This window comes from Tiliqua scincoides, chromosome 4 (genome assembly GCF_035046505.1).
Source record: "Tiliqua scincoides isolate rTilSci1 chromosome 4, rTilSci1.hap2, whole genome shotgun sequence".
NCBI lineage: Eukaryota > Metazoa > Chordata > Lepidosauria > Squamata > Scincidae > Tiliqua > Tiliqua scincoides.
In genome coordinates this window covers 60594894-60621228 of record NC_089824.1, presented here as the reverse complement: position 1 = coordinate 60621228, position 26335 = coordinate 60594894, and the positions used below count along the sequence as shown (strand labels likewise).

Below are 26335 nucleotides of genomic sequence, written 5' to 3'. Positions count from 1 at the left end.
TGGAAAGCAGCGATGCAGTCCTCAGGATTGTACTGATGTGGGGAAGAGGAAGCTTTTTAAAAACTTAGGCTTTTTTAAAACTTTAAAATTAAAAAATTTACCTGCTGCCAGGGTCCAGGGGGTGTGGGGAGCTCTCTGCAGGGCACACGCAGCTTGTAGAAAGTGTAAAAAAAACACCAAAAACATGACCCGCTTCTGGTTTCGCGATTGCAACCCGGAAGTGGGTTGTGATCTTTTTTATTACTTTCTACAAGCTGCATGTACCCTGCAGAAGGCTCCATTGGGCTCCCCACACCCCTTGCTCCCCAGCTGCAGGTATATTATGATTTAAAAAAAACAACAACCCTCTTCTCCTGCAGTGACACAATCCTGAGGACCACATTGCTGCCTTCCCCCTGCCCTGCCTCCTAAAGAGAAGGTGGGTTGCGACCTACTAGTTCGAGAACCACTGGAATACTGTTTCACATATTTCCTGTCTATAAAAGTACCAAATAAACCTCTGAAGATAATGAAGTTGCACAACCTTTTCTTGTAACCTTTTGTCACCACTTTTGTTACCATTTAAAACTATAAGGGGGAAGAGGGACCATAGATAGTGGTAAAGCTCATGCTGTAATCTCAGGTTCAGTTTCTGACATCTCCAGGAAAATCAGACAAAATATACTTCTGTGACTCTGGAGAGCCACTACCTGTCAGTGTAGACCAGGGGTGCCCAAACCACAGCCCTGGGGCCACATGCGGCCCTCAAGGCCTCTCAGTGCAGCCCTCAGGGAGCCCCTAGTCTCCAATAAGCCTCTGGCCCTCCAGAAATTTGTTGGAGCCCACACTGGCCCGATGCAACTGCTATCAGCGTGAGGGCAACTGTTTGGCGTCTCAAGTGAGCTGTGGGATGAGCACTCCCTCCATTGCTTGTTGTTTCACGTCTGTGATGCAGTAGCAGCAGCAAAGGAAAGGTCAGCCTTGCTTTGTGCAAGGCCTTTTATAAGCCTTGAGTTATTGTGAGACCTTCATTGATTCATTTAAGTTCATCTTTAATATATTCATTAATGTAAATTTATCCAAATTTGAAATGTAAATTAATCGGCCCCCAACACAATGTCAGAGAGATGGTGTGGCCCTCCTGCCAAAAACTTTGGACACCCCTGGTATAGACAAAACTGAACCAAATGCACCAATGGTCTGATGGTGTAAGGCAACTTCAAACATTTCTACATGTTTATGAAAAGAGACTGTATTGATATCATTGTAAAATGAAGATATTTATTAACTTGAAAAATAAGATTTACATCCTGCAAAGATAGCAGAAGTAAAATGTCCCTCTTCAAAAATCATTGGTATGTATGGTCCCATTTCACCCCTGAAGTTATCACTGAAAAGAGGATTTGGGTTCAGAGCACACTGGCTCTGAAGTCCATTCTTTCTATCTTCTTCACCACTAATTGATTGCTTCAGAGGGGAAAGTGCAGGGTTCAGCTTACCTTTACCCCAAAGAGATCTGAGTTTTGCTTCAAATGCTAGTGCCACATCCAAATTAACTGGGGAAAAGGAAGGTGGCAGTGGAAGAGCTCTAGGGCCCAGTCCTAACCCCTTATGTCAGTGCTTTCCAGCACTAGCATAGCGGTGCCAATGGGACATTTGCTGCACCCTGTTGGGTGTCACTCACAGAGGCCTCCTCAAAGTAAGGGAAACTTTGTTCCCTTACCTCAGAGCTGCATTGACTTTATGGCGGTGCTGGAAAGCACCGACATAAGGGGTTAGGATTGCACCCCTAGAGACCTGATCCATTCAGCACTTAGATTATGTTAGCAAATGTCTGGAAGATATTTGGTAGCATCATCCAGTTCACCCAAATTTTTTTCAGTGCACAGCAGGATTATGTGACCATCACTAGTTGAACTGTGAAAAATAAACAGCATTTTAGAAATTCTGTTAACATTGTGGTAAATAAAATGTTCAGTAATCCTAAGTGTTATGTGTCTGGTTTGTTTCTGCTTACAGATTCTTTTTGCAGTTACTTTCTGGCTACTGCTCAGACAACATCTCACTGAGAGGAAAGCTTTGCAATTGAAGGAAGTTTTATCTGAAGTCAGAGTTGAAGATGAAAAGGAAGAGAGTGAAGGAAAAGGTAACTCCACATTTCAGTGAGTAGTTTTCTAGATGCGGTGTGTAAGGGCATTCTCTTAAGCATGGTATGATCTCAATTAAAAAGATTTTGGAAAGGTACATGTATACATTGGTGTTTTTCAACCTGTAATACCTGCACCACCCAATATATTATGAAGTAGCACTATTGGCACATTGGTATGTCAGAAAACTCAAACATAGAATACAAATGTCCTGCACCTGTGAGCCATCGCAGACAGATGGTGTTACTTGAGTACATTTTATGATCAAGAATTTGAACATACAGGTTGAGACTATGTGGATTTTCTATCCATGGATCTGGTTCAACGTGGGACCCCTGGACCTGCAATGAGCCAGACTTGTCTCAACCTGAACCCACCAAAGACCAGAGTTCTGCTCCAGTCGCCTCCAGAGAGCTTTCTGAAGTCTGCAGAGGCCTCACATATCAGGCCGTACCCTCTGCGGGCTTCAGAATTCTTTCTAGAGGCAAAAAAAAGAGACTTTCAGTTTTCAGATGAAAACCGGAAGTGACACTTTAATGCCTTTAAAAAGCATTCTGAGGGATAGGAAAGCACCAGAAGGCTTCCCTGGTTCTCCGAATGCCTTTTAAAGGCATAAAAACATCACTTGTGGTTTTCATCTGAAAACTAGAACTTGCTTTTTTGTGTCTAGAAAGCATTCTGAAGCCTGCAGAGGCCATGGGCAGATGTGTGCAGCTTCTGTGGGTTTCAGAAAGTCCTCTGGAGGTGACCTGAGCAGAGTGTGGGGCCCTATAACAGGTTAAGACTAAGGTTTCCAAATTGTGGTGTCACAGTTGCGCCAGGCTGGGCAACAACAGTGGCAGCAATTTTTACTTCTGGGGTTGCTATGGCTCTCCATAGGGTCTAGGGAGCCTGTAATCCCCTCCCAAGCCTCTCCACACCTCCAAAGTGCTATAAAAGTGGAAAAAAAGCTACTTGTGGTTTTTGTTGCAAAACTGGAAGTGACTTTTTGGCAGTTTACAGCAGTTTGAAGGCATAGGAAGGCCTCCCAGATCCTCCAGGGAGGGTTCCCAGATTGTCCAGAGAGCCTCCCTCCCTCATGAGTTCCTGGACCCTCTAGAGAGCCATAGCAACCCCCCAGGTAAGTTTAAGGGGAAAAAACCTTTCATCCCATCAGCAACACAATTCTGGTGATTTTGTTGCTGCCCCCTCTCCTCCTCCATAAGCAGTTGCAGCATCCCAAACTCTCCCTGAATCTCTGGGTTAAGCCAAGGTAAATTTAATTAATGTTGCTTTTACAGAAGAGGAATCACAGAAAGTTGAAGAGGAATCCCAAAATGTTGAAGAGGAATCCCAAAAGGTTGAAGAGGAATCCCAAAAAGATGAAGAGGAGGAATCTGAAGAAGATGAGGAAGATGTTATGAAAGTCCTGGGAAATCTGGTGATGGCTATGTTCATTAAGTACTGGATTTACGTCTGTGGAGGAATGTTCTTCTTTGTCAGCTTTGAGGGGAAAATTGTAATGTACAAAATCATCTATATGATACTCTTCTTGTTCTGTGTAGCCCTGTATCAGGTAAGTAACACAGAAATATAATTTGTTACTTCTTTGTTAACTTTCATCAGATACAACCATGAAGCCGTTTCCAGGGTGCTTGCTGCCATGGCTAAAGCTTCTTCTGTTTCAGGCACATGCAGATTGACCTGTGAGGCCGGAGTTTGTAGAGGCTAAATCCTATGTGAATGTGTGTGCTTTCAGCAGGACATAGAATAACAAGTGGCAGCATCACAGCAAGATGGCAAAACAAGAAAAGAGGGAATGAAGAACTAACCCCTCATAATACAGGCAGCAATGGTTAAAATAAAGCTGTTTCAGATCCAAAATTCTACCCTGTGTTGGTTAAGAAAAATCAATATTATCTAAGGATTTATATGGCTGCCCCATGTATAATCACTTTTCCCCAAAATGAAAAATTATAAATGGGCCAAAACAGTATTATTTAGATTTACAGCATCCAATGAAGTCACCTTGGACTGGACAATTTGCAAATTCTTTTCAAGCACATTGATTTCATTTAGTCCCATATATCCCTTTGCAATTATATGGACACACATTACATACTGCTGTGTAATGTCAGACTATGGTCCATATACTTGTAGCTTAGTATTGTGAAGTCTGACAAGGAGTCGTTATCAAGGGCTTCAAGCAAGATGCATCTTAGCATTTGTTGCCTAAATAACTTTAAGTAGAGATGTTAGGGTTTGAACCTAGAACCTTATGCATGCAAAGCAGGTGCTCTTCCACTAAGCTACAGCCTCTCCCATTTATTAATGGGCCTGATTTCTCTCAGGTGGGAGAACTGGGTATTGTAGACTGGGTAGTGGGTATTGCACTGCTAAGTCAGGGCAGAAGTGCTAGAAATACTGTCATTCTCATCACCTCTTGCATATGGCACACAATCTTGACTCCATTGAGGCATCAGGGAAGGAAGAGAAGAGGGAAATATCTTTGTTCTCTTGCAGCCCTCTCTGGAGCCAGGAGAAGGTTAAGAAGTGGGGCAATGAAGACACAGATGAAGGGGAATTTCTAGAAAGGGGTCATGAGGGACATCAAATCAACCCTGTTCCACTCCCATCAATGTTGTTAGGAATGTGACAAGATTGAAACAAACTCTGAAATGGAGATGAGACCAGCAATATATTTTCTGTGCCGGGGGGGAGGGGGGAATAGTTAGATCTTTCAAGTTCATTTTAGAACTGAACTGGGTGAGGTTCACTCTTCACTAACAATAACTGGAACAGATTCATAAACAGTTCCAATAACTGGAACAAACCCATAAACAGGAGATAGAATCTTAGTTCAGTGGCAGAACACCTGCTTTCCATGGTGAAAGTTTCCAGGTTCAGTCCTTTTCATGTCGAGGTAGGGGTGAGGGTCTCCTGTCTGAAACTCTGGAGAACTGCTGTCAGTCAGTGTACTGAAAAAAATGGAGCTTTATATGTGATTCTTATGTGTAAAATTGTTGAAATAGTCTTGTTCAAGTTGGACTGAATATGAGAAATTGTGTACAAAATAGTTGCACTTTTCACTTTTGGTTCACAGGTACACTATGAATGGTGGCGGAAAATCCTGAAATATTTTTGGATGTCAGTGGTGGTTTACACTATGCTAGTGCTTGTCTTCATATATACATATCAGTTTCAATCATTTCCTGGATTATGGAAAAACATGACAGGGATGAATGATAAACAGTAAGTATTTTCTGTTTATTTAGATTTTTGGGATGATAACTTTGTATATTAGATACTAGTATCTAGTATCACTAGATACTTCCACTGCTACAGAAGTACAATTAACATGAACAGAAGTTCGATAACTGCAATTCCTGTAAGAACAGCATTTCTTTGCTCAATAGGACATAGGCAGTTACCTACTTCTAGTTATTTTAACAGATTAACATAGGGCACAATCCTAACTGGTCGTTAGGCCGGACCAAGTCCCTTGGGCCGACCCAGGAGTGTCGCAAACATGCCATAAGGCACATTTGCACCTCCTTGGGAGGAAGGCAGGCCGGCACTCCAAGAAGCGCAGGTCTGCGGAGGCTAATGGAAGCCTCCATGCCAGCTTCTTCCCAATGCTTTGCATCGGCTCGGATGAGCCAATACAAGGACGAAAGGTAGGTGGGGGGCGGGGAGGAGGGAGGGAGGTTCCCAGGTTCCTGGGCAGGGAAGGGCAGGCAGTGGGCGGCCCCAGGGGCAGGCAGGCGCAATTAAGCCGGATCCCAGCCCCCGTTCCTGGGAAGAATGGTGCAGCTTCAAGCTGCTCTGCTCTCCTCGGACGTGTGCCACCTCCAGAGGTGGCACAAGTTCAAGGAGACCCATTGGGGCCAGTGGCCCTTACCCAGGGGTAAGGGGAAAAGTTTCCCCTTGCCTCTGGCTAAGCCGCTTATGGTCACAATTGTGTGCTGAATACAGCGCAAGCCTCTTGGCTTGCCTGTTCCAGCGCAGGATAGGATTGTGGCCATAGTTGCTTTAGCAAATTAAATAAGCGTTAGAACTTGTGGAATTCCATCTCTCATTTTCACATAGATGTGTACACACACATGTGTGCATGAGCACGCACACATTAAAAATGCTATAAGCACAATAACAGCTTGTATTTCAGTTATGAGAAAAGGGCGCAAGATGAAGAAGCTCATCTTGCAAATCTTTGTACCTATAAGCAATATTGTGTTCTAAAATTTTACAGATTTTAAAAATAAGTGTAATGCTCTAAATTTTACCAATATTCTTTCGAAATAACATTGCTTAATTGGCATTATAACCAACAGAGAGAACTTCTTTTGATAAGTAAGAAATACTGCCATTCATGATGTTAGCCATCTCTTGTATTGTTTTATATTTCAGATTAGAGGATCTTGGCTTAGAAAAGTTCACAGTAGCGGAACTATTTACCCGTATCTTTATTCCAACCTCGTTTCTGTTAGTGTGTATATTACACCTGCACTACTTTCATGATCGTTTCCTCCAACTCACAGACTTAAAAGCCATAACCAGCAAACAAGACAGCGCCATTTACAGGTAAAGACAGCTCAAAAATATTCTTTCTTCCATGGTACAGATGTTCAAAGTTTTTTCCTGAATGTTAAGCAAATTTGAGATTTCCAATTTCAGTGTATAATTTATTTTGGGCACAATCTTGCCCATGACTTGGGCTAGCACAAGTCCCTTGCGCTGGCCCAGGGGGGTCGCAAATGTGCCGTAAGTCATGTTTGCACCTCCTCAGGGGGAAGCTGGGCCGACACTCCGAGAAACGCCGGCCTGCGGAGGCTAACAGAAGCCTCTGCACTGGTTTCCTTTCAGCGCCTTGCGTCGGCTTGGATGTGCCGATGCAAGGACAAAAGGTAGGTAGGGGGAGGCAGGGAGGAGGTGGGAGGGAAGTGTTCCTGGGTGGGGGGAGGGTGGGTGGCGGGGAGCGAGAGGCAGGACTGGAATCTGGCAGTTATCCTAACCCCAGTTCCCGGGGAGAACAGAGCGGCTCCAAGCTGCTCTGCTCTCCTCGGATTTGAGCCACCTCAAGAGGTTGCACAAGTCCAAGAAATCCCATCGGCGCCAGCAGCCCTTACCCAGAGGTAAAGGGAAATGTTTCCCCTTGCCTCTGGCTGAGCCGCTTGTGGTCACTATCCTGTACTGGATACAGCACAAGTCGTTTGGCTTTCCTGTTCCAGCAGAGGATATGATTGCGCCCTTTGTGAAACAAATTCTTTCTGCAGTCCAGATATTATTTTGGATACATCTTAACAGAACTTTTACTCACAGTTCAATCTTTTTTAGATTAGGCTGTCAGGGGAGAGGGCAGTAGGGCAGAGGAAGAGCCTTCTGCTATTTTAAATTGGCTGCTGACAGTACGGCCATGTTCACTGGAGAAAGTATGGCAGCAGGGAAGGCAAAACTGGATGGAAAGGGAGAAGGAATGAGACTATGGGAGGGGGTGGATCTAGCAGCAGTGGTGTGTTATGGATCCTATCCCCTCTTTTGCAAGCCTCCCTGCAGAGGACTGGGGTGAGGGTGGGCAGATTAGGGAAGCAACGGGGTGGAAAGGAGGGCAGAGCATACTCAGGAAGTGGGTAAATTTTGGTGGTGGCAGCATCTGCCGAATCCTCACCCTGTTCCCAGGCCTATATGGTGCCAGGGATATCACTGGTGCAGGTCAGTGGATTCTGTGTTGGCACTGCTTTATTACCACGTAGGGAGTTAGATAGGTTTAGGCTGCCTCAAAACACCCACACTATATTGCATGAGTAGTCATTAGTAATCAATGAAAGTATTTTGAAACTGTATTTTAAGTGTCTTGGTGAAGGAATTGCTAATAGAAAGACATTTCAAAATTTCTCAATATTCTTGACTTCACTTTGCTTAAGAAAAATTGTAGACTACATTTTACATTGCTTGTTCGGTTCTTTGAGCATGTGAAGCTACCTTGTTTTGTGTCAGATGATTGGTTCATCTCACCCAATTTTTTTTATGCTGACTGGTAATATGGCTTTTCAAAGTACTGTCTAAGCATATCTGAAATGTTTTTAACTGGAGATGCTATAGATTTAACCAGGAACTTTCTGCTTTCAAAGCAGATGCTCTGCCACTGTTATGACATCCCAAACTATGTGAGGAGTTAAATTACATATGTTTAATGCCATCCATCTGGTAGTGCACCTACACAGCAAGTAACTGATAAATTAGAACTTCAATCCCACAGTAAACCTAATACTAAAGTAGCCCCACCTTTCCCACTAGCAGCTTCTGGTTGCGGGGGATGAAACTGTCATTCCTCTCTCAAATCTCTTCCCAATTTCTTCAGAATCTCCTTCCCCCAGTGTCAAAACAGACATGACATTGTTTACTTTTCTGTATTTTCATACATGATTTGTCTCTTTATCTACGTGCTACTGTTTGAATATCCGCACAGTTTTTCTTCCCAACATCATTGTAAATGTAAATAATCTTTTTTACTGGCACTGATATAAAAATTAAGGCTTTCCCCCTTCTTATGCCCCCCATGGCATATGTAGGATTTCCAAAGTATAATATAGAAAATCGTATCTGATAGCCCATATCTCTTTCTGCTGTGTCCTTGTACTATGGTAGTCACTCATTTGAGTAGTGGACTCCTCCCTCTAGTATCCTAATAACTATCATATCCCTATAATAATGTAACCAATATTTTATCCAGGGATATAAGAGCTACTGTCTGTTCTTTGTCAGTATTGTTTCCAGGCCAGAAACTGCTTATTTGCAAAAGAGAACCTTTTTGACCATATTAGCAGGTTATCATTAGTGCGGAATCTCTTGAACGATTTTGGCCCCAATCTTATCGTTCCCCTCCTCTGCCAATGCATGTGGGCCACCAGAGCACACACTGCATCTTGTTGGGGAGGAGGCCCTGGAGGTCTCCTCTGGGTAATTATTATTACTAGTATTAACATTATTTATATACCACTTTTCAACAAAAATTTCACAAAGCGGTTTACAGAGAAAATCAAACAAACAACTAAAGGCTCCCTATCCCGAAAGGGCTCACAATCTAAAAAGATACCAAAACACACACACACACACACACACACACACACACACACACACACACACACACACACCAGCAGACACTGCTGGTGTGAGGAGGGCAAGTTGCATTCATTCTCTTACCTGGGGTAAACGGTGAGTGTATTTGGACCTGTGCCAGGGAAATCACTGATGGAAGTTTGAGTGGATCCAGGAAGGCAGATCAAGGCCAGGAAGGGAGATGGGATATCGAAGCCACTGCTACCAATACCACCGCTTTCTGGCTTTCATTCCATCTTCAAGAGAGCGACTAAGATGATTACAGGGCTGGGGCACCTTCCTTATGAGGAAAGGCTACGGCGTTTGGGCCTCTTCAGCCTAGAAAAGAGACGCCTGAGGGGGGACATGATTGAGACATACAAAACTATGCAGGGGATGGACAGAGTGGATAGGGAGATGCTCTTTACACTCTCACATAATACCAGAACCAGGGGACATCCACTAAAACCGAGTGTTGGGCGGGTTAGGACAGACAAAAGAAAATATTTCTTTACTCAGCATGTGATTGGTCTGTGGAACTCCTTGCCACAGAATGTGGTGCTGGCGTCTAGCCTAGACGCCTTTAAAAGGGGATTGGACAAGTTTCTGGAGGAAAAATCCATTATGGGGTACAAGCCATGATGTGTATGCGCAACCTCCTGATTTTAGAAATGGGTTATGTCAGAATGCCAGATGCAAGGGAGGGCACCAGGATGAGGTCTCTTGTTATCTGTGTGCTCCCTGGGGCATTTGGTGGGCCGCTGTGAGATACAGGAAGCTGGACTAGATGGGCCTATGGCCTGATCCAGTGGGGCTGTTATGTTCTTATGTTCTTATGTTCATTCCTCCCTCTTCCACCCTCTTTGCATATCAGCACCAGGAAACCTAACAGATCCACTGATGGACCGCTGCTCACCATCTCTAGTTTCGCATAAGGTCCAGACAGGATTGGGCTGTTAGTTCCTTTGTTTTAAAATTATCTGAATTATGGCCTAATGCTATGGGCCTTGTATAACAGTGGATCTTCCAAAGGCTCAACGATGGTGCAAAAGCTGCACTACTGTTGCACACAATGGAGCTACTGGTAGAAATGAACACTGGCTCCCCATGTGGCTCCCAGAACCATCCAGATGCCATGACAGAGCAGATAGATCAGCAACATTGGCATGCAAGGAGGAACCAGGAATGGTTCAGGGGAGAGATGGGGTGGCTCCAAGTGGCAGTGACTTGCATGGGATATTATTCCTTCTTTTGCTGGTTGACATGCCCCTTCCTATCCTCGTACTTATTCCAGCTACATAGCTGGCATGATTCCAAGGGGACCTGTTGTTGATCAGGGAACCTACCAAGAGGTAAGCAGGAAAAAATTATTTTACTTACCTCTTGGCCTTCTGGTCACCTCCCCCCCCCCGCCCCAATTATACTGTGTATCATGTGCTCCATTGGTGCAGCAGCATGCTATGGAAATGATAGCGAATAAGATTAGGCTGTTTTGTTATAATGATCATTCTGATTTCTATGATGTTCTTTCTCTAACTCAATTCAATACAGGCTCTGCTGTGCCCTTTAAGAAAAAAAAAACTAATATGGTATTACATATGAGTAAAGATTGTCTAATAAAATTTTAAGGATACCCACTTATCACACAATTTAGTTGCATCAAGAATAATCTGAATTTTAAGTTTGATTCTGTGACTGCATATGTGGTGAAATATTCCGAATCTGGACCAATATTAGAATTCTGGACCTATATTTAAGAGTTCAAGTCTACCCAGCTAAGCTGAATTTTGTGTTTGGGTACAATCATAAATGGAAGTCTTTGTAAACATGTTTTTTACAAACATGTTTGCAAATTCATGTAAACATGAATTTTTGCGTAACTTAAATTTGATGTTGCCTGGTTGTTCCAGAACAATCCTGTACAATGAAAGGACATTTGCAGAACCTTGACCCGTTAAACCAACTTACTTCCCAGTCCTATATTATTATTATTATTATTATTATTATTATTATTATTATTATTATTATTATTATTATTAATAATAATAATAATAATAATAATAATAATAATAATAATAATAATAATAATAATAACTATTTATATACCGCTTTTCAACTAAAAGTTCACAAAGTGGTTTACAGAGAAAAATCAAATAGCTAAATGGCTCCCTGTCCCAAAAAGGCTCACAATCTAAAAAGATGCCAAGGAATACCAGCAGAGAGCCACTAGAACAGACAGTGCTGGGGTGAGGTGGGCCAGTTACTCTCCCCCTCTTAAAAATGGAACACCCACTTGAAAAAGTGCCTCTTACCCAATTAGCAGGGGTTAATACACACATTTTACTCGGAAGTAAGTCTTACTAATTTCATTTAAAGAACTCCATATGGTTGCATCCACAGGAGCAGAGTTTGACTTGTGCAGTAGCATGTCCCACCCCTCCCCTAAGTCCTCTAAAATCTACTTGTGAAGATCAGGGGATCTTTCACAACATGCTAGGATGGAGTGCAATAGCTGCAGTGAGAGGAGGGAATCAGCATAAATCAGGGGGCCACTGACTTGCATAAGTTAAAGTGCATTTTTATTTGCAAAGGGCACCTTTGGATACAACCCAATCTTTCATTTATGTTGTACTTTGCTGAGGGTTATCAGTACCCTTATAATATGTTAATACATTACTAACAGTTTAGTGATACTGTGAACACCTATATATTTCCAAGTGTTTCTCATTGCATGATTTGTAATAATCTTTCAATACTATTTCATTGTGATTTGTGACATGTGCTTTCTGTGGTGCAATAGCTTTGTGCATTCTCCCCTGTTTAACACTCCTTTCTTTTCTCTTCCTCTTTCTCTAACTACTTTCTCCACTGCAATCTCATGTGATCTTGTGCTTGCATCTCTCTCAACAAAGCCATGCTAAAGTCAGTGGTCGTGTTTATCTAATAATAAATAGGTGGGTATTTTAGTATTTCCTTTCCTGTACTAACAAAACTGTGCCATTTACCTGTTAGCTATGTTTTTGTCCTGTTTTAAATATGTATGCATGATATATACTAAGAACAGATAAGACAATGCCATCCAAGTCTCAAACTTTCAGATGTACCAAAGGACATTTGGGTTAGCAGACTAAGGGCGCAATCCTAACCCACTTTCCAGCACTGGCATTCCTGTGCCAGTGGGGCATGTGCTGCGTCCTGCAGTTGGGGGTGCAGTCATGGAAGCCTCCTCAAGGTAAGACAACGTTTGTTCCCTTACCTCATAGTTGCATTGCCCTTACCTTGGTGCTGGAAAATTGGTTAGGATTGTGCCCTAAAACTGTAAGATTAGGATTTCACCCCTTTAAAAAGTTATGAGTACACTGATTAACTTTAAACATAAGTTCAATATATAACCAGCCAATTTTATTCTGCTTAGTTCAGGGTGCAATCCTATGCACTTGTACAAAGAAACAAGCTCTATTGAACTCAGTGGGCCTCACTCCTGAGTAACCATGTTGGTGTCATCTGGCATAATTTGAGTTAGCAAAATTCTAAGTGTACTGTGGTTAGTGTTTTACAACAACAGAGGAATAGATGTATAACAACCCAATCCTGTGCTGTCTAGACTGCAGGGCTGCTGCGACACTGAAAATGGTTATCGCAGCATCCAGCATGCTCCAGGCAGCCACCGCCACTTCCTCGGGAGAAGGGGACTTTTGTAACCTACTCCCAAGTAAAGGAAGTAGCCCCGCAATGGGGCTACTTGATTCTGTGGCAGCTGTGGAGCTGCTGCAGAATCAAAGAGTTCTGTGTTGGGTCACGTGATCCAACAAGGAGCTTAGGATCTGATGGAGCTAAGCTCTATCAGTTCCACCCTTCTTCCACCCTGCTTCTTCCCCAGAACGCCTCCTCCCCACCCTCTCCCTATTCTCCCCCCACCTCCCCCCATTCCCTACCTACCACTCCATGGCCCGGCTGTTTGGGTGACCGCAAAGCAGCAGAGCACTGGCTTTCCACCAGCACTAAGCCTTGCAAACGTGCCTTATGGCACATTTGTGGCAATGCGTGCCAGCAGTAAACCAGTGCACAGAGCTCAGGATTGGGCTCTAAATCAAATTTAAACCACATTAATAACAGGGCAAGAAACATGGCTCATAAGCAGTGGCTAAAAACAATGTCTAGAAAGGGGCCCTGGAACATCATCCCTTCTCAAAGGCTAAGTGAAATAGATGTGTTTTTAAACCTTGCCAGAAACTATATAAAGAGGAGCTGTCTTGAGGTTTTCCAAGAAACTTGTTCCATAGACATGCTGCAGCTACGGAGAAGGCTCTCCCCTTGCGCACACTTCTACAAAAGAGAAGGGGGGAAGGAGGGAAAAGGACTAGAGGCATAGGAAGTCCCCTTCATTGGAATCTTATTAAGCTTTTTTGAAACAGGGTTGAAAGACTCTATGCAATTCTGAATAGAAATAGATGTGTTTTTCCCCCTTGCTACCTATCACAGACTAATCGTTCCTTCTGGTTCTCCCATGTCTCCCAACATTATGAACGTGCAGGAAAGTCACAGAAAAAAACCAGAGTTTTTCTGATGAAGCTTGGAAATCTGAGCTAATTACAAGGCACATGGAGAAGGGGGGCTTTCCCATCATTGCTTTTAAAATAATACAAGACTCTTGATCAAAATATTGCTTTTATCTTGGATATCATTGTCACAAATGCTTACTACTTGAACTTATACTTTTGGGATGATATTTATAATAAAATTGTGTGTATGTTTTATGTGTTCGCATGAAATACTTCATTTCTTCATTATTATTATTATTATTATTATTATTATTATTATTATTATTATTATTAATAATAATAATAATAATAATTACTGCATTATTATTTGGAAATAAATTTTGACTGGTTTCTATTGGAACTTACTGTTTTAACCCTTCATTTTATGTCAGTTACTTTTAAACTGCTTCATACATATATTGTTAACTTAGATTGTACTCTTCGTGTTTTGTTATTAGCGTTTAAATATGTTGTATAAAATAAATAGGGGCAGTATCAAGAGTTACTTTTCCTCTGCAGCACAAATCCCTTACTCTACCGCAATAAACTAGATGCTACCAGAGGTGTTGAAATTTTCAAAGCTGCAAATGTTGTGACCAGGAGCCTGGGAGAATACCAAGGGAAGGGCCATATCCGCGGATCCCAAATACGCAGTTTCACTTATCTGCAGATCAGGTCTGCTGCTCCCCCCGAATCTCACTTCTGGAGAGTGTTCTGAGCCCTCCAGAGGCCACACATGTCTGCCTGCTGGCTCTTCAGCCTTCAGAATGACTCTTAGAGCAAAAAAAAAAAAATGTGACTTCCGGTTCTTTTTCGTAGAACTGGAAGTGATGTTTTTAATGCCTTATAAGGCATTAGGAGGCCCGGGGAAGCCCTTAGTGGAGTTGAACTTAAAACTTTGTATTGCAGACCTGTCTTTGATTAAGAGAGGTGAACTAACAGTGCTGTACATGTATGAGCATCCAGATTGAAATAGTTCAAACTGAGGTTTGAATCAGAAATTCTGATTGAGAGATTGCCATCTGTATGATAGTTGTACTCATTATTAATTTGTTGGGACTTATTAAAATAGAAATGACTTGCATCTGTGAAACGAGACAATCTCTTTTACTGAATAGAGAAAATACATTCACAAATATAGGAACATTTGATTTCTTAGATTGCACCTCCAGATAGCTTGCTGAGATCACTCTTACATTTTGTACATCAGAATAATGTCTTGCATTATTGTTTTTAAGTCATTAACTTGAGCTTTGCCATAGATAACTTGAAACATTGTGGCAGGCTTGCTCAAAATTAGGCACTACCTTTTCAACAAGATATGTTGACTTTTTGCTTGCCTGTGCTTATCAGTTAAGAATTAGAAAAAATGTGCTTATGAATCTAACATGCTGAGCTTTGCAGTTAAAAAAGAAAGTGTTTTCAGAGTATGAAATGTGTAGCTTAAAAGAATGAATAATAAAAGTTCCTTTGGAACTATAGTATGCACTTTCTATCTTAATTAATCTTATTAATATCCTATTATCCTATCCTATTCTATTAATACCAGGATGGCATGCTCCTGGCATCGAAAGGCTGCCACAGATGGATTAGTAGAATGCTAGTGAGTTATATAGCGTGATGTCTTATCTCTAAACTTCTTTTTTAACCCCTCTGATCTCATTTCCCTTTTTCTTTCTGTTTCAATTACTTTGAGCAGCATCAAGAAAAAATTACCAATCCGCCAAAATGAGTAAGTCCCCCTGTGAAGTCATGAAATGCTTGCTGTTATAACATGTCATTTCATGCTTCTACATCTTAAACTCTGACCATTTTTTCCTCCGTGAGGGAAATGTCAAGTTTAGGTGGAAAAATATCACTGATTACTAAGAATAACTAGCATCAAAGTGACAAGTAATTGCTACTGTACTGAGATCTAGTGTGGTGTGTTTCATTTTCTAAACAGCATTAGACCCATTTGTTCATGCACTCTTTGTTTATTTGATAATACATGAAATAACAGACTGTAGAATTTGAGCTGCTTAGCTTATTGACATTCCTATTTTATCTATCAATAGGCTGGTGCACCAAGATGGGAGCCTGCCTGATATAACAATGATGAATTTACATGCCAGCATTGGTAAGGAAGACAAAATGTTGCAAGAACAAGACAAAATGTTGCAAGAACAAGACAAAATGTTGCAAGAACAGGATAAAATGTTGCAAGAACAGAAGGAAGAAGGAATGGAAATGGAAGAGAAAGAAAATGAAGAAGGGGAAAGTGAAAAAGAAGAGGAGGAAGGAGAGGAAGACTATGAGGATGAAGATGAATCAGAGACAGAAGAAATATCAGGTAGCCTGTAGAGAAATTCTTAACTTTGTTTTGCTTTGCTTCACTAATTGAAGTTTGTAATTAATATAGCTGCTGTTTTTCCCAATTTATGTTTTCAACTACTGAGCCTTATCTGATAATACACAATTTGATGACCAAAAACTAGCAGTTGGTGAGGCTTTCGCAGCCAGCTAACTGCTTTCTTTCCATCCTTGCAAGCTCTACAAGGCATTCTAATACAGACCTGCTTTTTTCCACCATTATTCAATTCTTTTTCAAGTACCCCTAAAGGTCTTGGTAAGTACCCCTGGAAGTACACGAACCCCAGGTTGGGAACCACTGGTTTATTGTGATACTATCCATCTTTCCAGGTACACTGTCAAGTGGTCAGTGGGATTTGAATGCCTTTGTGTCATGTTGGAGGGGCAGGACAGATTAGAGATTCTCTTGGTGTACCACCTGCCATGCTGCCCAACAGTCTCCCTGCCTAAGCTGACCACAATGATCTCGAGTGTAGTGTTGAACTGCCCTCACCTATTCGTGCTGGGGGACTTCAGCATCCAGCCAAGGCCTCTGGGTCATGATGCACCCCGACACATTATTGGGACACACGCTGGATCTGTTGTTTACTGCTAGGCAGGTTGATGGTGATCTGGTTGTGAAGGAGATTAAGATCTCTCTTTTGACATAGACATATCAATTCCTGGTGGAATTTAGGCTTATTGCAGCCTCTTGCCACTGCAGCAGTGGAGGACTGCATTGTATGGATACAATGCTCCAGAGACTGATGGATACAGACAGATTCCTGAGGATTCTGAGGATTTTCCCATTGCCAGAGTTGGTGACTCACCCAGGGCTCTGGTTGATCTCTGGAATAAGGAGATGACCGGAGCCCCAGATGAGATCACTCCTGAGCAGCCTCGACCCAGCTGCAGAGTGGCTCCTTGGTTTTTCAGGGAGCTGCAGAGGATGAAGTGGCAGGGCAGACGTCTAGAGCGATGGTGGTGGAAGACGTGTACCAAGTCTGACCACACACAGGCTAATTTGGCCTATTTTGGCCAGTCTCAGATATTCCATTTTTGGGCAAGGTGGTTGAGCAGGTGGTGGTGTCCTAGCTTCAGAGGATCCTGGAGGAAGTAGATTATCTGGATCTGTTACAGTCTGGCTTCAGGCCGGGGTTTGGGATAGAGACTGCCTTGGTCATCTTGGTGGATGACCTGTGCCGGGAAATGGGCAGGTGGAGTGCGTCCCTGTTAGTCTTGCTGACCTCTCAGTGGCCTTCAACACCTTCAGTCATGGTGTCCTTCTGGGTCAGTTGGCTGAGTTGGGGCTTGGAGGCACCATTTTGCTGTGCTTCCGCTCTTTCCTGGCTGTCAGATCACAGAAGGGATCTGAGGGATGCTTGTACGGCATTCTGGGTTCTGGGAGATGCTTGTTTGGCATCCTGGCCTCTTCAGTGTGGGGTGCCACAAGGTCCCATTCTATTTCCCAAGCTTTTTTAACATCTACATGAAGCCACTGGGAGAGGTCGACTGGAAGTTTGCAGTAGGGCGTCACCAGCTATTTCTCTCCTTTTCTCCTGGGTATGAGGAGGCAGTTGAGGTCCAGGTTCATTGTCTGGAGGCAGTTGGGAGCTGGATGTGGGTGAACAAGCTGAAATTAAATTTTATTAAGACAGAGGTTCTCCTGGTCTGGAAGTCTACAATTTAGATATTGGCCTATTGTCCTGCTCTGAATGGGGTTGTACTCCCTCTGAAGGAGCAGGTTTGCAGCTTGGGAGTTCTCCTGGATCTGCAGTTGCTCCTGGATTCCCAGGTGGCTTCTGTGGCTAGGGAAGCCTTTGCTCAGCTTCAACTTATTCACCAGCTGCAACCATACCTGAGTCGCTCAGACCTGGCCATGGTGATTCATGCCCTAGTGACACCTAGATTAGATAACTGTAATGCTTTCTACATGGGGCTGCCTCTGAAGTCAGTTCAGAAATTGTTTGCAGAATGAGGCCGCCCATGTGGTTGCTGGGGCTCATTGCTTCGACTCAATCGGGCCACTGCTTCGGCAGCTACACTGGTTGCTGGCTCGTTTCCAGGCTGAAAGTGCTAGTTTTAACTTTTAAAGTCCTATACGGTTCAGGACCAAGGTATCTGAGGGACCGTTTTCATCCATATAATACTACCCACCCTCTCAGGTCATATGAGGGGGCCCTTCTGACTGTGCCACCACCAGTAGAGGTGAGGGTGGTGATGGCTAGGAATAGGGCCTTCTCAGTGGTAGCACCTCATTTATAGAATTCCCTTCCTCTGGAATTAACAATGGTTTCTTCTGAATACAGGAGAAGTTATGCTTGAGGTCTATGAATTACTTTAGTTGAATCTGGATCACATTTGGCCTTAATCAGCAGATTTGATGTAATAGGTCTTTATTTGACAAAGAAAATGTTGAGTTTTGAAAATTTATTTCAATTCATCCTTTTTCAGGATAAAAGTGATGGTCACAAAGGCCAGAGAAATGTTTCACCAACTATGTTTGATTTGTTTTTGCAGATTTAAGGAACAAGTGGCATTTGGTAATTGATCGTCTCACAGTCCTTTTCTTAAAATTCCTGGAATGTTTTCATAAACTGCAAGTTTTTGTATGGTGGCTTTTGGAGTTGCACATTATTAAAATTGTTTCATCATATATTATCTGGGTCACAGTGAAAGAGGCAAGTAAATAATGGATGACCCAATTTGTTTCTCTCTCTGTGTCAATTTTACTGTAAAATGTATGTATCTAGACCAGATTATGTATATATGGTTCTAATGAGTTACGTAGTCCATTTGGACTGTAAAAATTTGCCCCCATTGTTTTAAATAGATGTTCATGTAGCATGGTGACCTCTAAAAATCTTGAATGAATACGTCATTATATATAAAATCAAAGCTTGCATAATTTAAAAAATATGCTGCTATACTGCTATGGATTTTGAATTTATAAATGTGGTAAATGCAACATGTGCAAATGCAACATCTATTTCATCATATTTTTTAATTTCTTTATATGAAGCCTGTCTCCAAAATGATTGCATGTACAGGTGGAGCCTGTTATCCGCAAATTTTACATCCATGGATCTGGCTCAACGCGGGTCCACTGGCTTGGCTTCACTTGGCTTCACCTGAGTCCTCTAAAGGGGACTGGAGCTATGCTCTAGTCCTGTCTGGAGGACTTTCTGAAACTCAGAGGGGCAGCGCCGGTTCACCCGTAACCTCCGTGGGCTCTGTAACGCCCTTTCGGAGTCCCCTTCAGAGGACTTAAGGGGGCAAAGATCATGAATTTCATTATCTGTAATTTTTGGTATCGGTGAGGGGTCCAAGAACAGATCCCCCATGGATACTGAGGCCCCACCTGTACATTTGTTGAGAATTCATTCATTTCTCTAAATGTAAATTTAAGAATATTTCCATTGCACAATTCCATTGCACAATTCCATTGAGATTCTGAATTTGATCAGATTTTGATGTTTTGCATGCAAACTGAAATGCAAAATTTGTTTCAGCTATGCCAGATCCAGTAACTTTCCATATACTGAACTAAGCTTCCAAAATAACGTAATTTAATTCATGATGGCAAACATTCACATCTCTTCATCTGAATCTTTTTGACAGAACTCTAATTCACACTCTCATCATGTCCCACCTTGACTTCTCTCTTGCCTTTTTTTGTGACGTTTCAGTACTTCTGCCTTTGTCCAAAATTCCACTTGTAAAATAGTTCAACTCTCATAGCACTGAGACCATCCCCTTTGACATCCGGTGCAAATTGCTTGTCTTTGCCATTGCATTTCTTTGCACCTTTGCCCCATCTTATCGCGGGGCATTATACTCATGCCTCTGATCTTAACTCTCCAGCTGTCTTAAGGGACTCCACTCATTCTCCTTTGTTGTCGTTGTACTTGGAACTCATTCCCAGGAAACACATGTGACACCATATCTCCCTTCTTTCAAATCTCTCCTCAAAATGCACATTTTCATGTAATCTTTTATGAAATTTTTCATGCACCTTTTATTGAAATCTAACTCCTTTGTCCATATCTCTAATGGAAATTACACCTCATTCATTCCTTCTATGTTCCTCTTGCTTATAGCTTTGCTTTTTCCTCCACTGTCCAAATTTAGACTGAATGTTCCTCAGACAGGGGCTTTTTTTCTGGAACTCCCTGTCTGAAACAGTACCATAAAAAAGTTTTGGGCACCCTGTGGGAATAACATTTTGCTGGACTCTGCTGCAGCAGTGTTGCAGCAGGTATGAGGGAGGAAGGCTAGGAGGGCTTTTGATTAACATTTGTTGCTACCAGCAGTCCAGGTAGAAAGACTGCAATGGGATGGAGTACAGAGGCTTATCAGGATTCATAGGAGGGGTCTGGACTCTACTTCAGTCCTCATGATGTCATTGGAACGTCAAGGGACCAAAGCAGGCCCAAATTGCAGAATCAGTAATTTTCTGATTTGGGAAGAAAATAGCAGTTAGCTGAGTCCAAGTACAAATTGAGCAGGGAGGTTGGATTTGCCCTTGACTAATATTTAAAATACTTTTATTCTTTTCAAGTGTAGCACTGAAATATAGTTCACTATGACTAAAAGCTCAAAAAAGTTGCCAAATAACCAGTATATATAACCAGAATGTATATTTGTGCCCACAGGTTTCTCTGCTTAACTATGTGTTTTTGATTGCCTGGGCTTTTGCTTTGCCATATTCTCAGTTTCGTCCACTGGCATCCAGTGTGTGCACTGTGTGGACCTGTGTGATTATTATCTGCAAAATGTTGTACCAACTCAAATCTATTAATCCTGAATCATTTTCTGTCAACTGCACAATAGTAAGTAATAGCTAACATTAAAATAAGTGAAGTACAGTTGCTTTAACCTTTTTCTGTCTACTTTCCTTACTGTTGAACAGAAGGAAACCTTACTCTAAATCTAGCTCCACATTCTAAATATATGTATTATCTTCAGTCTTCTCTCAGAGTATTGCTTTCTATTTTTATTTATTTTAATTCTCATTTCTGATCCATCAGTACCAATAATAAGATTCTTTCTGATGCCAGACTTTGAGGGTTCAGTGTCTGGGGAAAATAATATGTATGTGGTTTGTTTCTATTTATATCCGACTCTATTATATAGGTTCAGAGCTACTTAAAGTAAAAAATTGTCAGTATTTGGTAGTTCTATCCACATGATATTAAGTCAGGGGTTCCCAATGTGTTCATTGCAATGCCTTAGGCCAGAAATTCCCAAACAAATTTCACAGTGCCCCAGCTAGGGTAGCTGTACCTCTGCCCTTTTAAGCAGCAATGGCAGCAACACAATTGGGACAGTCATGCTGCTGCCAGGGAGGGAAGAGCTTTTTACACTTACCTGAGGGTTGTTATGACTTTCTGGAGGGTCCAAGGAACCTGTGACCCCCTCAGCAACCCTCCCAGAACCTCCAAACTTCTGTAAAAAAGAAAAAAAAACACTTCCTGTTTCATGACCAAAACGAGAAGTGTTTGTTTTCATTTTCACAGCAGTTTAGAGCTGCCGGCGGGGCTGCAGAAGGGGTCTCATGCTCCCTGGACCCTCCAGAAAGCCAAAACAACTGCCAGGTAAGTGTAAAAAATCCTTCCTTCCCTAGCAGCAGCACGATCATCCTTATCGTGCTCCCTCCCTTCCTTTCCCCCACAAATACTTACCAGTTCCCAAACTCTCCCTGAGCGTTTTAAGCGCCAAAGTGGCTACCTCTGCCTTAGGCTATTGCGGCACACTCACATAGGTACTGTGGGATTACCTGGTGGCCGCTCCTACCTGCCCCCTAGAGATGCCATCTTGGATTTCGCAAGATTTTTCAAGATCCAAGATTGCTTCACTCAGCTGAGCCAGACAGAAGATGCTGTGGGGGCATGGTGACCCAGGTAAGTTTGGAAACCACTTCTTAAGGAAAAAATGGTTTGGTGGTTTGTAAGAGACCAATGAACTCAAAATGACATTAGGAATGGAACATTTTAAAAAAGAAGGAAATAAAAGGTCAGTTCTAGGTGTGGTGGAGTCTTTGAAGTACTACCCAAAAAGGGAGGCAGACATTTACAGCTCTCACAATGCTCCTACTTCCCAGAAGCAGCACCAAATGCCAGTGACAACAGTTGGAAAAGATGCTACAGAGTTGTCTGAACTGGGTAGTGGCCAGAGCTCAATTTGAGGTTCAGTAGAGTCTCTGAGACTCTGACCAGGAGGAGAGTAGATACTTAGTGTATCAGAGTTGAGTATATGGCTTATGTTGATGCACCATTATCTGCTGCATTTAATGGGTAGCTGGGACTTTTATTTTCCCCTATTTAGCAAAAAGAAGGAAGCTTGTGCTTTCAAGCATGCTTTGTTAAAATTTCTTGTTAATAATCAAGTCCTGGAGTGGTGACTAGCTTGCCAAAACAGTAACGCAATCCTAACTGTCCAATTAATGCAGTTTCCCTGAAAAGATCTAATTAAAAATAATCTTTTTTTCATTTTAGACTAATATGACTTTATCTTCAGAAGAACTGAATACATCACTTCTCTACAATGGTTCTATTGATCCAACTGAATGGGTTGGGTTAAAAAAGTCTTATCCACTGCTTGTATACTTAAGGGTAATTATTACTGTTTGATCTTTCTTCATATTGTTCATGCCTCCTACTGATGACTGAACTACTGAAAGACTGAGTTGAGTATTCTATAAAGTAAACTTAGAATCTAGATATCATGCAAAAGAAATATTTAGGTTAATAAATAATGATGTAGGTGCATCTTTCAATATTATTTTTGTGCCCTCCCATGCAGGAATTTTTCACTTCACTTTGTAAAAGGTTGTGGAAACTGTTCACAATGGAGTGATTGTTGTGGGAAGACAAAGCTGATGTTTCCTTTTGGTGATCTGATCACACTTACAGTCCAATCCTATACTCTCTCCCCCCCCCCCCACTGGTACAGTGTCACCAAAGTGGCTACCTCTGCATTCTGGGGGGGGGGGGAGTTGCTGAGATCTTCTCTGGGTAAAGGAACATTTGTTCCCTACGTAGCAGTAAGCCTTCACAGTGCGGGGGGGGGGGGGTCTACTCATATCTTCACTAATGAATTCACTAGCACAGCTCCTCATTGACCCAAACCCTCCACAGGGACTAGAATTCAGTGACTGCTGCTGCCACTTGAACCCACCACTTTCCTGGACCTCAAATGTTCCAGATGCAACCTTGTTACGCCCTCCCCCACTACCGCCCCACCAGCAGGTACTGGTTTAGGGTCCACTCACCTTGTCTATTGCTTTGGTCTCAGCTTCAGTTCCACAATGGAGAATTTAAAACAGACAATGCCATGCAGACTGTCAAGTTTGCAAATGACCAGATCTTATGACAGTACCATAAAAGTCGACATTATGGGGACCCAAAAACAAGAGGCATGAGAGTGATGTTGATAGTTCATGTTTTAATTGGCGGAGTCCACCAGTTTTAGTTCCTGTTACTTCTGCTCCTTGATACTGAGGATTTTGTCTAGACCATTGCCTCTCAACAGGCTCTGGGTGTTCAGATGCCTTTGTCTATAACAGTCACATTAACGTTCAGGTATAAACAGACAGTACAAATTCTCAGTATTAATACTTGGTACCTGGCAGTTATATGTACTGACCAGTCTATAACCTTAGAATCTTACCCTATCAAGCATTCATGGTACCAGTAAGCTTTTGGTACCTAGTCTATAGACTTGTTATCTAGTAAGCATGCTATCAGCAGCATTCCTATTCCAATTCAATGTCTCAATACCTGGCATTTATGATATCAGGGTTCCTAACTGTCACTGTATGGCTCACTTATGAATGCTACCTGTTAGTATGGTTTGAATCATTTTTCTTTCCTACAGCAATTCAGGAACTATCAGCCTGTCTTTCAGTAAATCAACCTTATCCTAGTCCTTTACAAAATTAGTACACCCATTGTACCATTACCATTACAATGGGCAGGAGATCTGGTCTAGAGCGTAGAGCCTCCATTAGCCCGAAGATAACATCTGAAGGTCGCCAGTTCGGGGCCACTGGCAGCTCCGTAAATGACGAGACCTTGAAGCAGCTGACAAGCTAAACTGTGTTATTCCACCTGCTCTTTGGTGTGAGCGAAGAAGCGTCTTGGCTGCCATTCAAGTGAGAGATGAAGGAGCTGCTTGTCAGCCAGCATGGGAGGCAACTGGTGGTCAGAAGTGATATCAGACCGTGAAAGATCCACCTGAAATGTTGTGCAGTTCTTCAAAGATAGAACATTTCTGTTATTGTAAAAATCCCCTCAGGGGTTTAGGGATAGCCTGCCTATGTGAACTGCCTTGAATAAAGTCAGAGGAGTAATCCGATGATGATTAAGGCGGTATATAAATATCATTATGATGATGATGATGACTGTTCCTAACATTGTCTCCACAGTTCCATCAGTGATTTATGCAAATATCAGTAGTGTTTTCTATATCAACTACTAAGTATGTTTGGATTCCAGATTGTCCCCGCTTCCCTTGTCAGTTGATAATTGTAGGCTAGCATTTGGGCACATTTCCTTCAGGTGCGTCTTCAGATACCAAAGAACTTGACTCAGAGCCCAATCCTAAGCTTGGTGCAGTGGCTTTGTGCCGCCGTGCACTGTCACAAATGTGCCATAAGGCACATCTGTGAGTCCTACCTCAGGGCTACCACCCCCTGCTAACCCAGCATTGGCCGGCACTGGGCTAACGCCGGGCATGTGCCCAGCCTCCGCTGCTCGGCGGTCTCAAGACTGCAGAGCCGTGGCACGGTAAGCGAGGGCGGGGAGGTGATTGGGGAGGAGGCATTCCAGGGCGGGGGAAGGCTGGTGGAGGATGGAGAGAGGGTGGGGAGGAGGCGAGACGGGAGAGGGAGCGAGGAGGTAGAGAGGTGGGTCTGTTGGAGCTCCGCTGCACCAGATCCTGTTGATTCATGTAGGGCTTTACCTTATTGGCAGTAAAGTGAGTAGCCCCATTGTGGGGCTGCTTCCTTTACCCAAGAGAAGGGGAAAAAAGTCCCCTTCTCCTGAGGTGCTGCCCGTGGCAAGCAGAGGCATACAGGATGTGGTGGCAGCTGTTGTTGGCACCGCTGCAGCCGCGCACCCCTGGCAGCTCAGGATTGGGCTGCCCGTCACAGTTGGGTGCATTTTTGCAATAACATTTCCCAAGTATTAAATATCTTTGCTGAACAAAGAAAAAAAATAATGAAACAGTTTCACACATCTCTAGTTTCAAGCCGTTTCTCTTATGATTAATGTATCAGACAATATAGTAGATTAGGTATAAATATATTTAGCTGATATATTGCAACTCACAGGATGGTTGTTTTCAATTGATTCTTAGTAGCTCGTGTGATTCTTTTTTTCTTGTAGAATAACTTACTGATGCTTGCAATTCTGGCCTTTGAAGTTACTGTTTACCGGCATCAGGAATACTACCGAATTCGAAACAATCTTACTGCTCCTGAGACCAGAACAATCTTTCATCATATTACTAGATTACATCTGGATGACGGAGTACTTAACTGCCTTAAATACTTCATAAACTACTTCTTCTACAAGTTTGGTTTGGAGGTAAATTCATTGACTTTGTGTGATGATTGTATCTGGGATTTGTGAAAAGCTTGCTTACAGCTTGCACTGTTATCCCTAGATGATTGCAGTAGCACTGACATTTCTGCCTCATTTATTTTATTTTTCTTTTAAGATGTTTATTCTTTCAAGATGTTTTCAACTCCTTCTTTGTTTAATTTGTAACTTTTATTGCTGCAGTTTGCTTTAGAAAGAAAACAACCTTTTTGGCTAACATCTGTTCTTTGGAAAGGTTGAAATCCAAGAATGAAGCTCTGTGCATGCATGTAGAACTATTCCTTCCACAGTTAATTGTCATGCAGCACAATCCTGAAGTGTACATGGGCTGACGCAAGTCCCTCCTCAGGAGCTGGCAAGTCTCCATACTGACGGAGGCAATAAGCCTTGCCTCTGCCCATCTGGGCCAACACAAGGCTCTAGAGTGGATGAGGAGGAGGCAGGAGGGAGGCATTTTGGGGCAGGGGATGGGCAGGTCTGGGCAGGCTGGTGAGGAGTGGGAGGCAGAACTGGAATCCAGCAATTATGCCAGATTCCAACCCCCATTCCCGAGGAGTTGAGAGCGGCTTGAAGCCGCTCCGTTTTCCTTGAACTTGAGGTGGCACAAGTCCGAGGAGACCCATTGGGGCCAGAGAAGGGGAAAAGTTTCCCCTTGCCT

The 26335-nt window shown here is 42.6% G+C and overlaps 1 protein-coding gene across 1 annotated transcript in view; it reads left to right on the top strand.

Annotated features, from left to right (window-relative positions):
• The window catches only part of PIEZO2 (piezo type mechanosensitive ion channel component 2), a 247613-nt gene that overhangs the window by 149488 nt on the left and 71790 nt on the right, over positions 1-26335 (top strand). The window contains exons 13-24 of the mRNA XM_066623461.1: positions 1999-2125; positions 3407-3681; positions 5209-5357; positions 6513-6686; positions 12113-12154; positions 15441-15473; positions 15799-15860; positions 15927-16073; positions 18593-18753; positions 20728-20904; positions 22570-22686; positions 25462-25662. Of these exons, the coding sequence (XP_066479558.1) occupies positions 1999-2125; positions 3407-3681; positions 5209-5357; positions 6513-6686; positions 12113-12154; positions 15441-15473; positions 15799-15860; positions 15927-16073; positions 18593-18753; positions 20728-20904; positions 22570-22686; positions 25462-25662 (1665 nt within the window). The remainder of the gene's footprint in view (positions 1-1998; positions 2126-3406; positions 3682-5208; positions 5358-6512; positions 6687-12112; positions 12155-15440; positions 15474-15798; positions 15861-15926; positions 16074-18592; positions 18754-20727; positions 20905-22569; positions 22687-25461; positions 25663-26335) is intronic.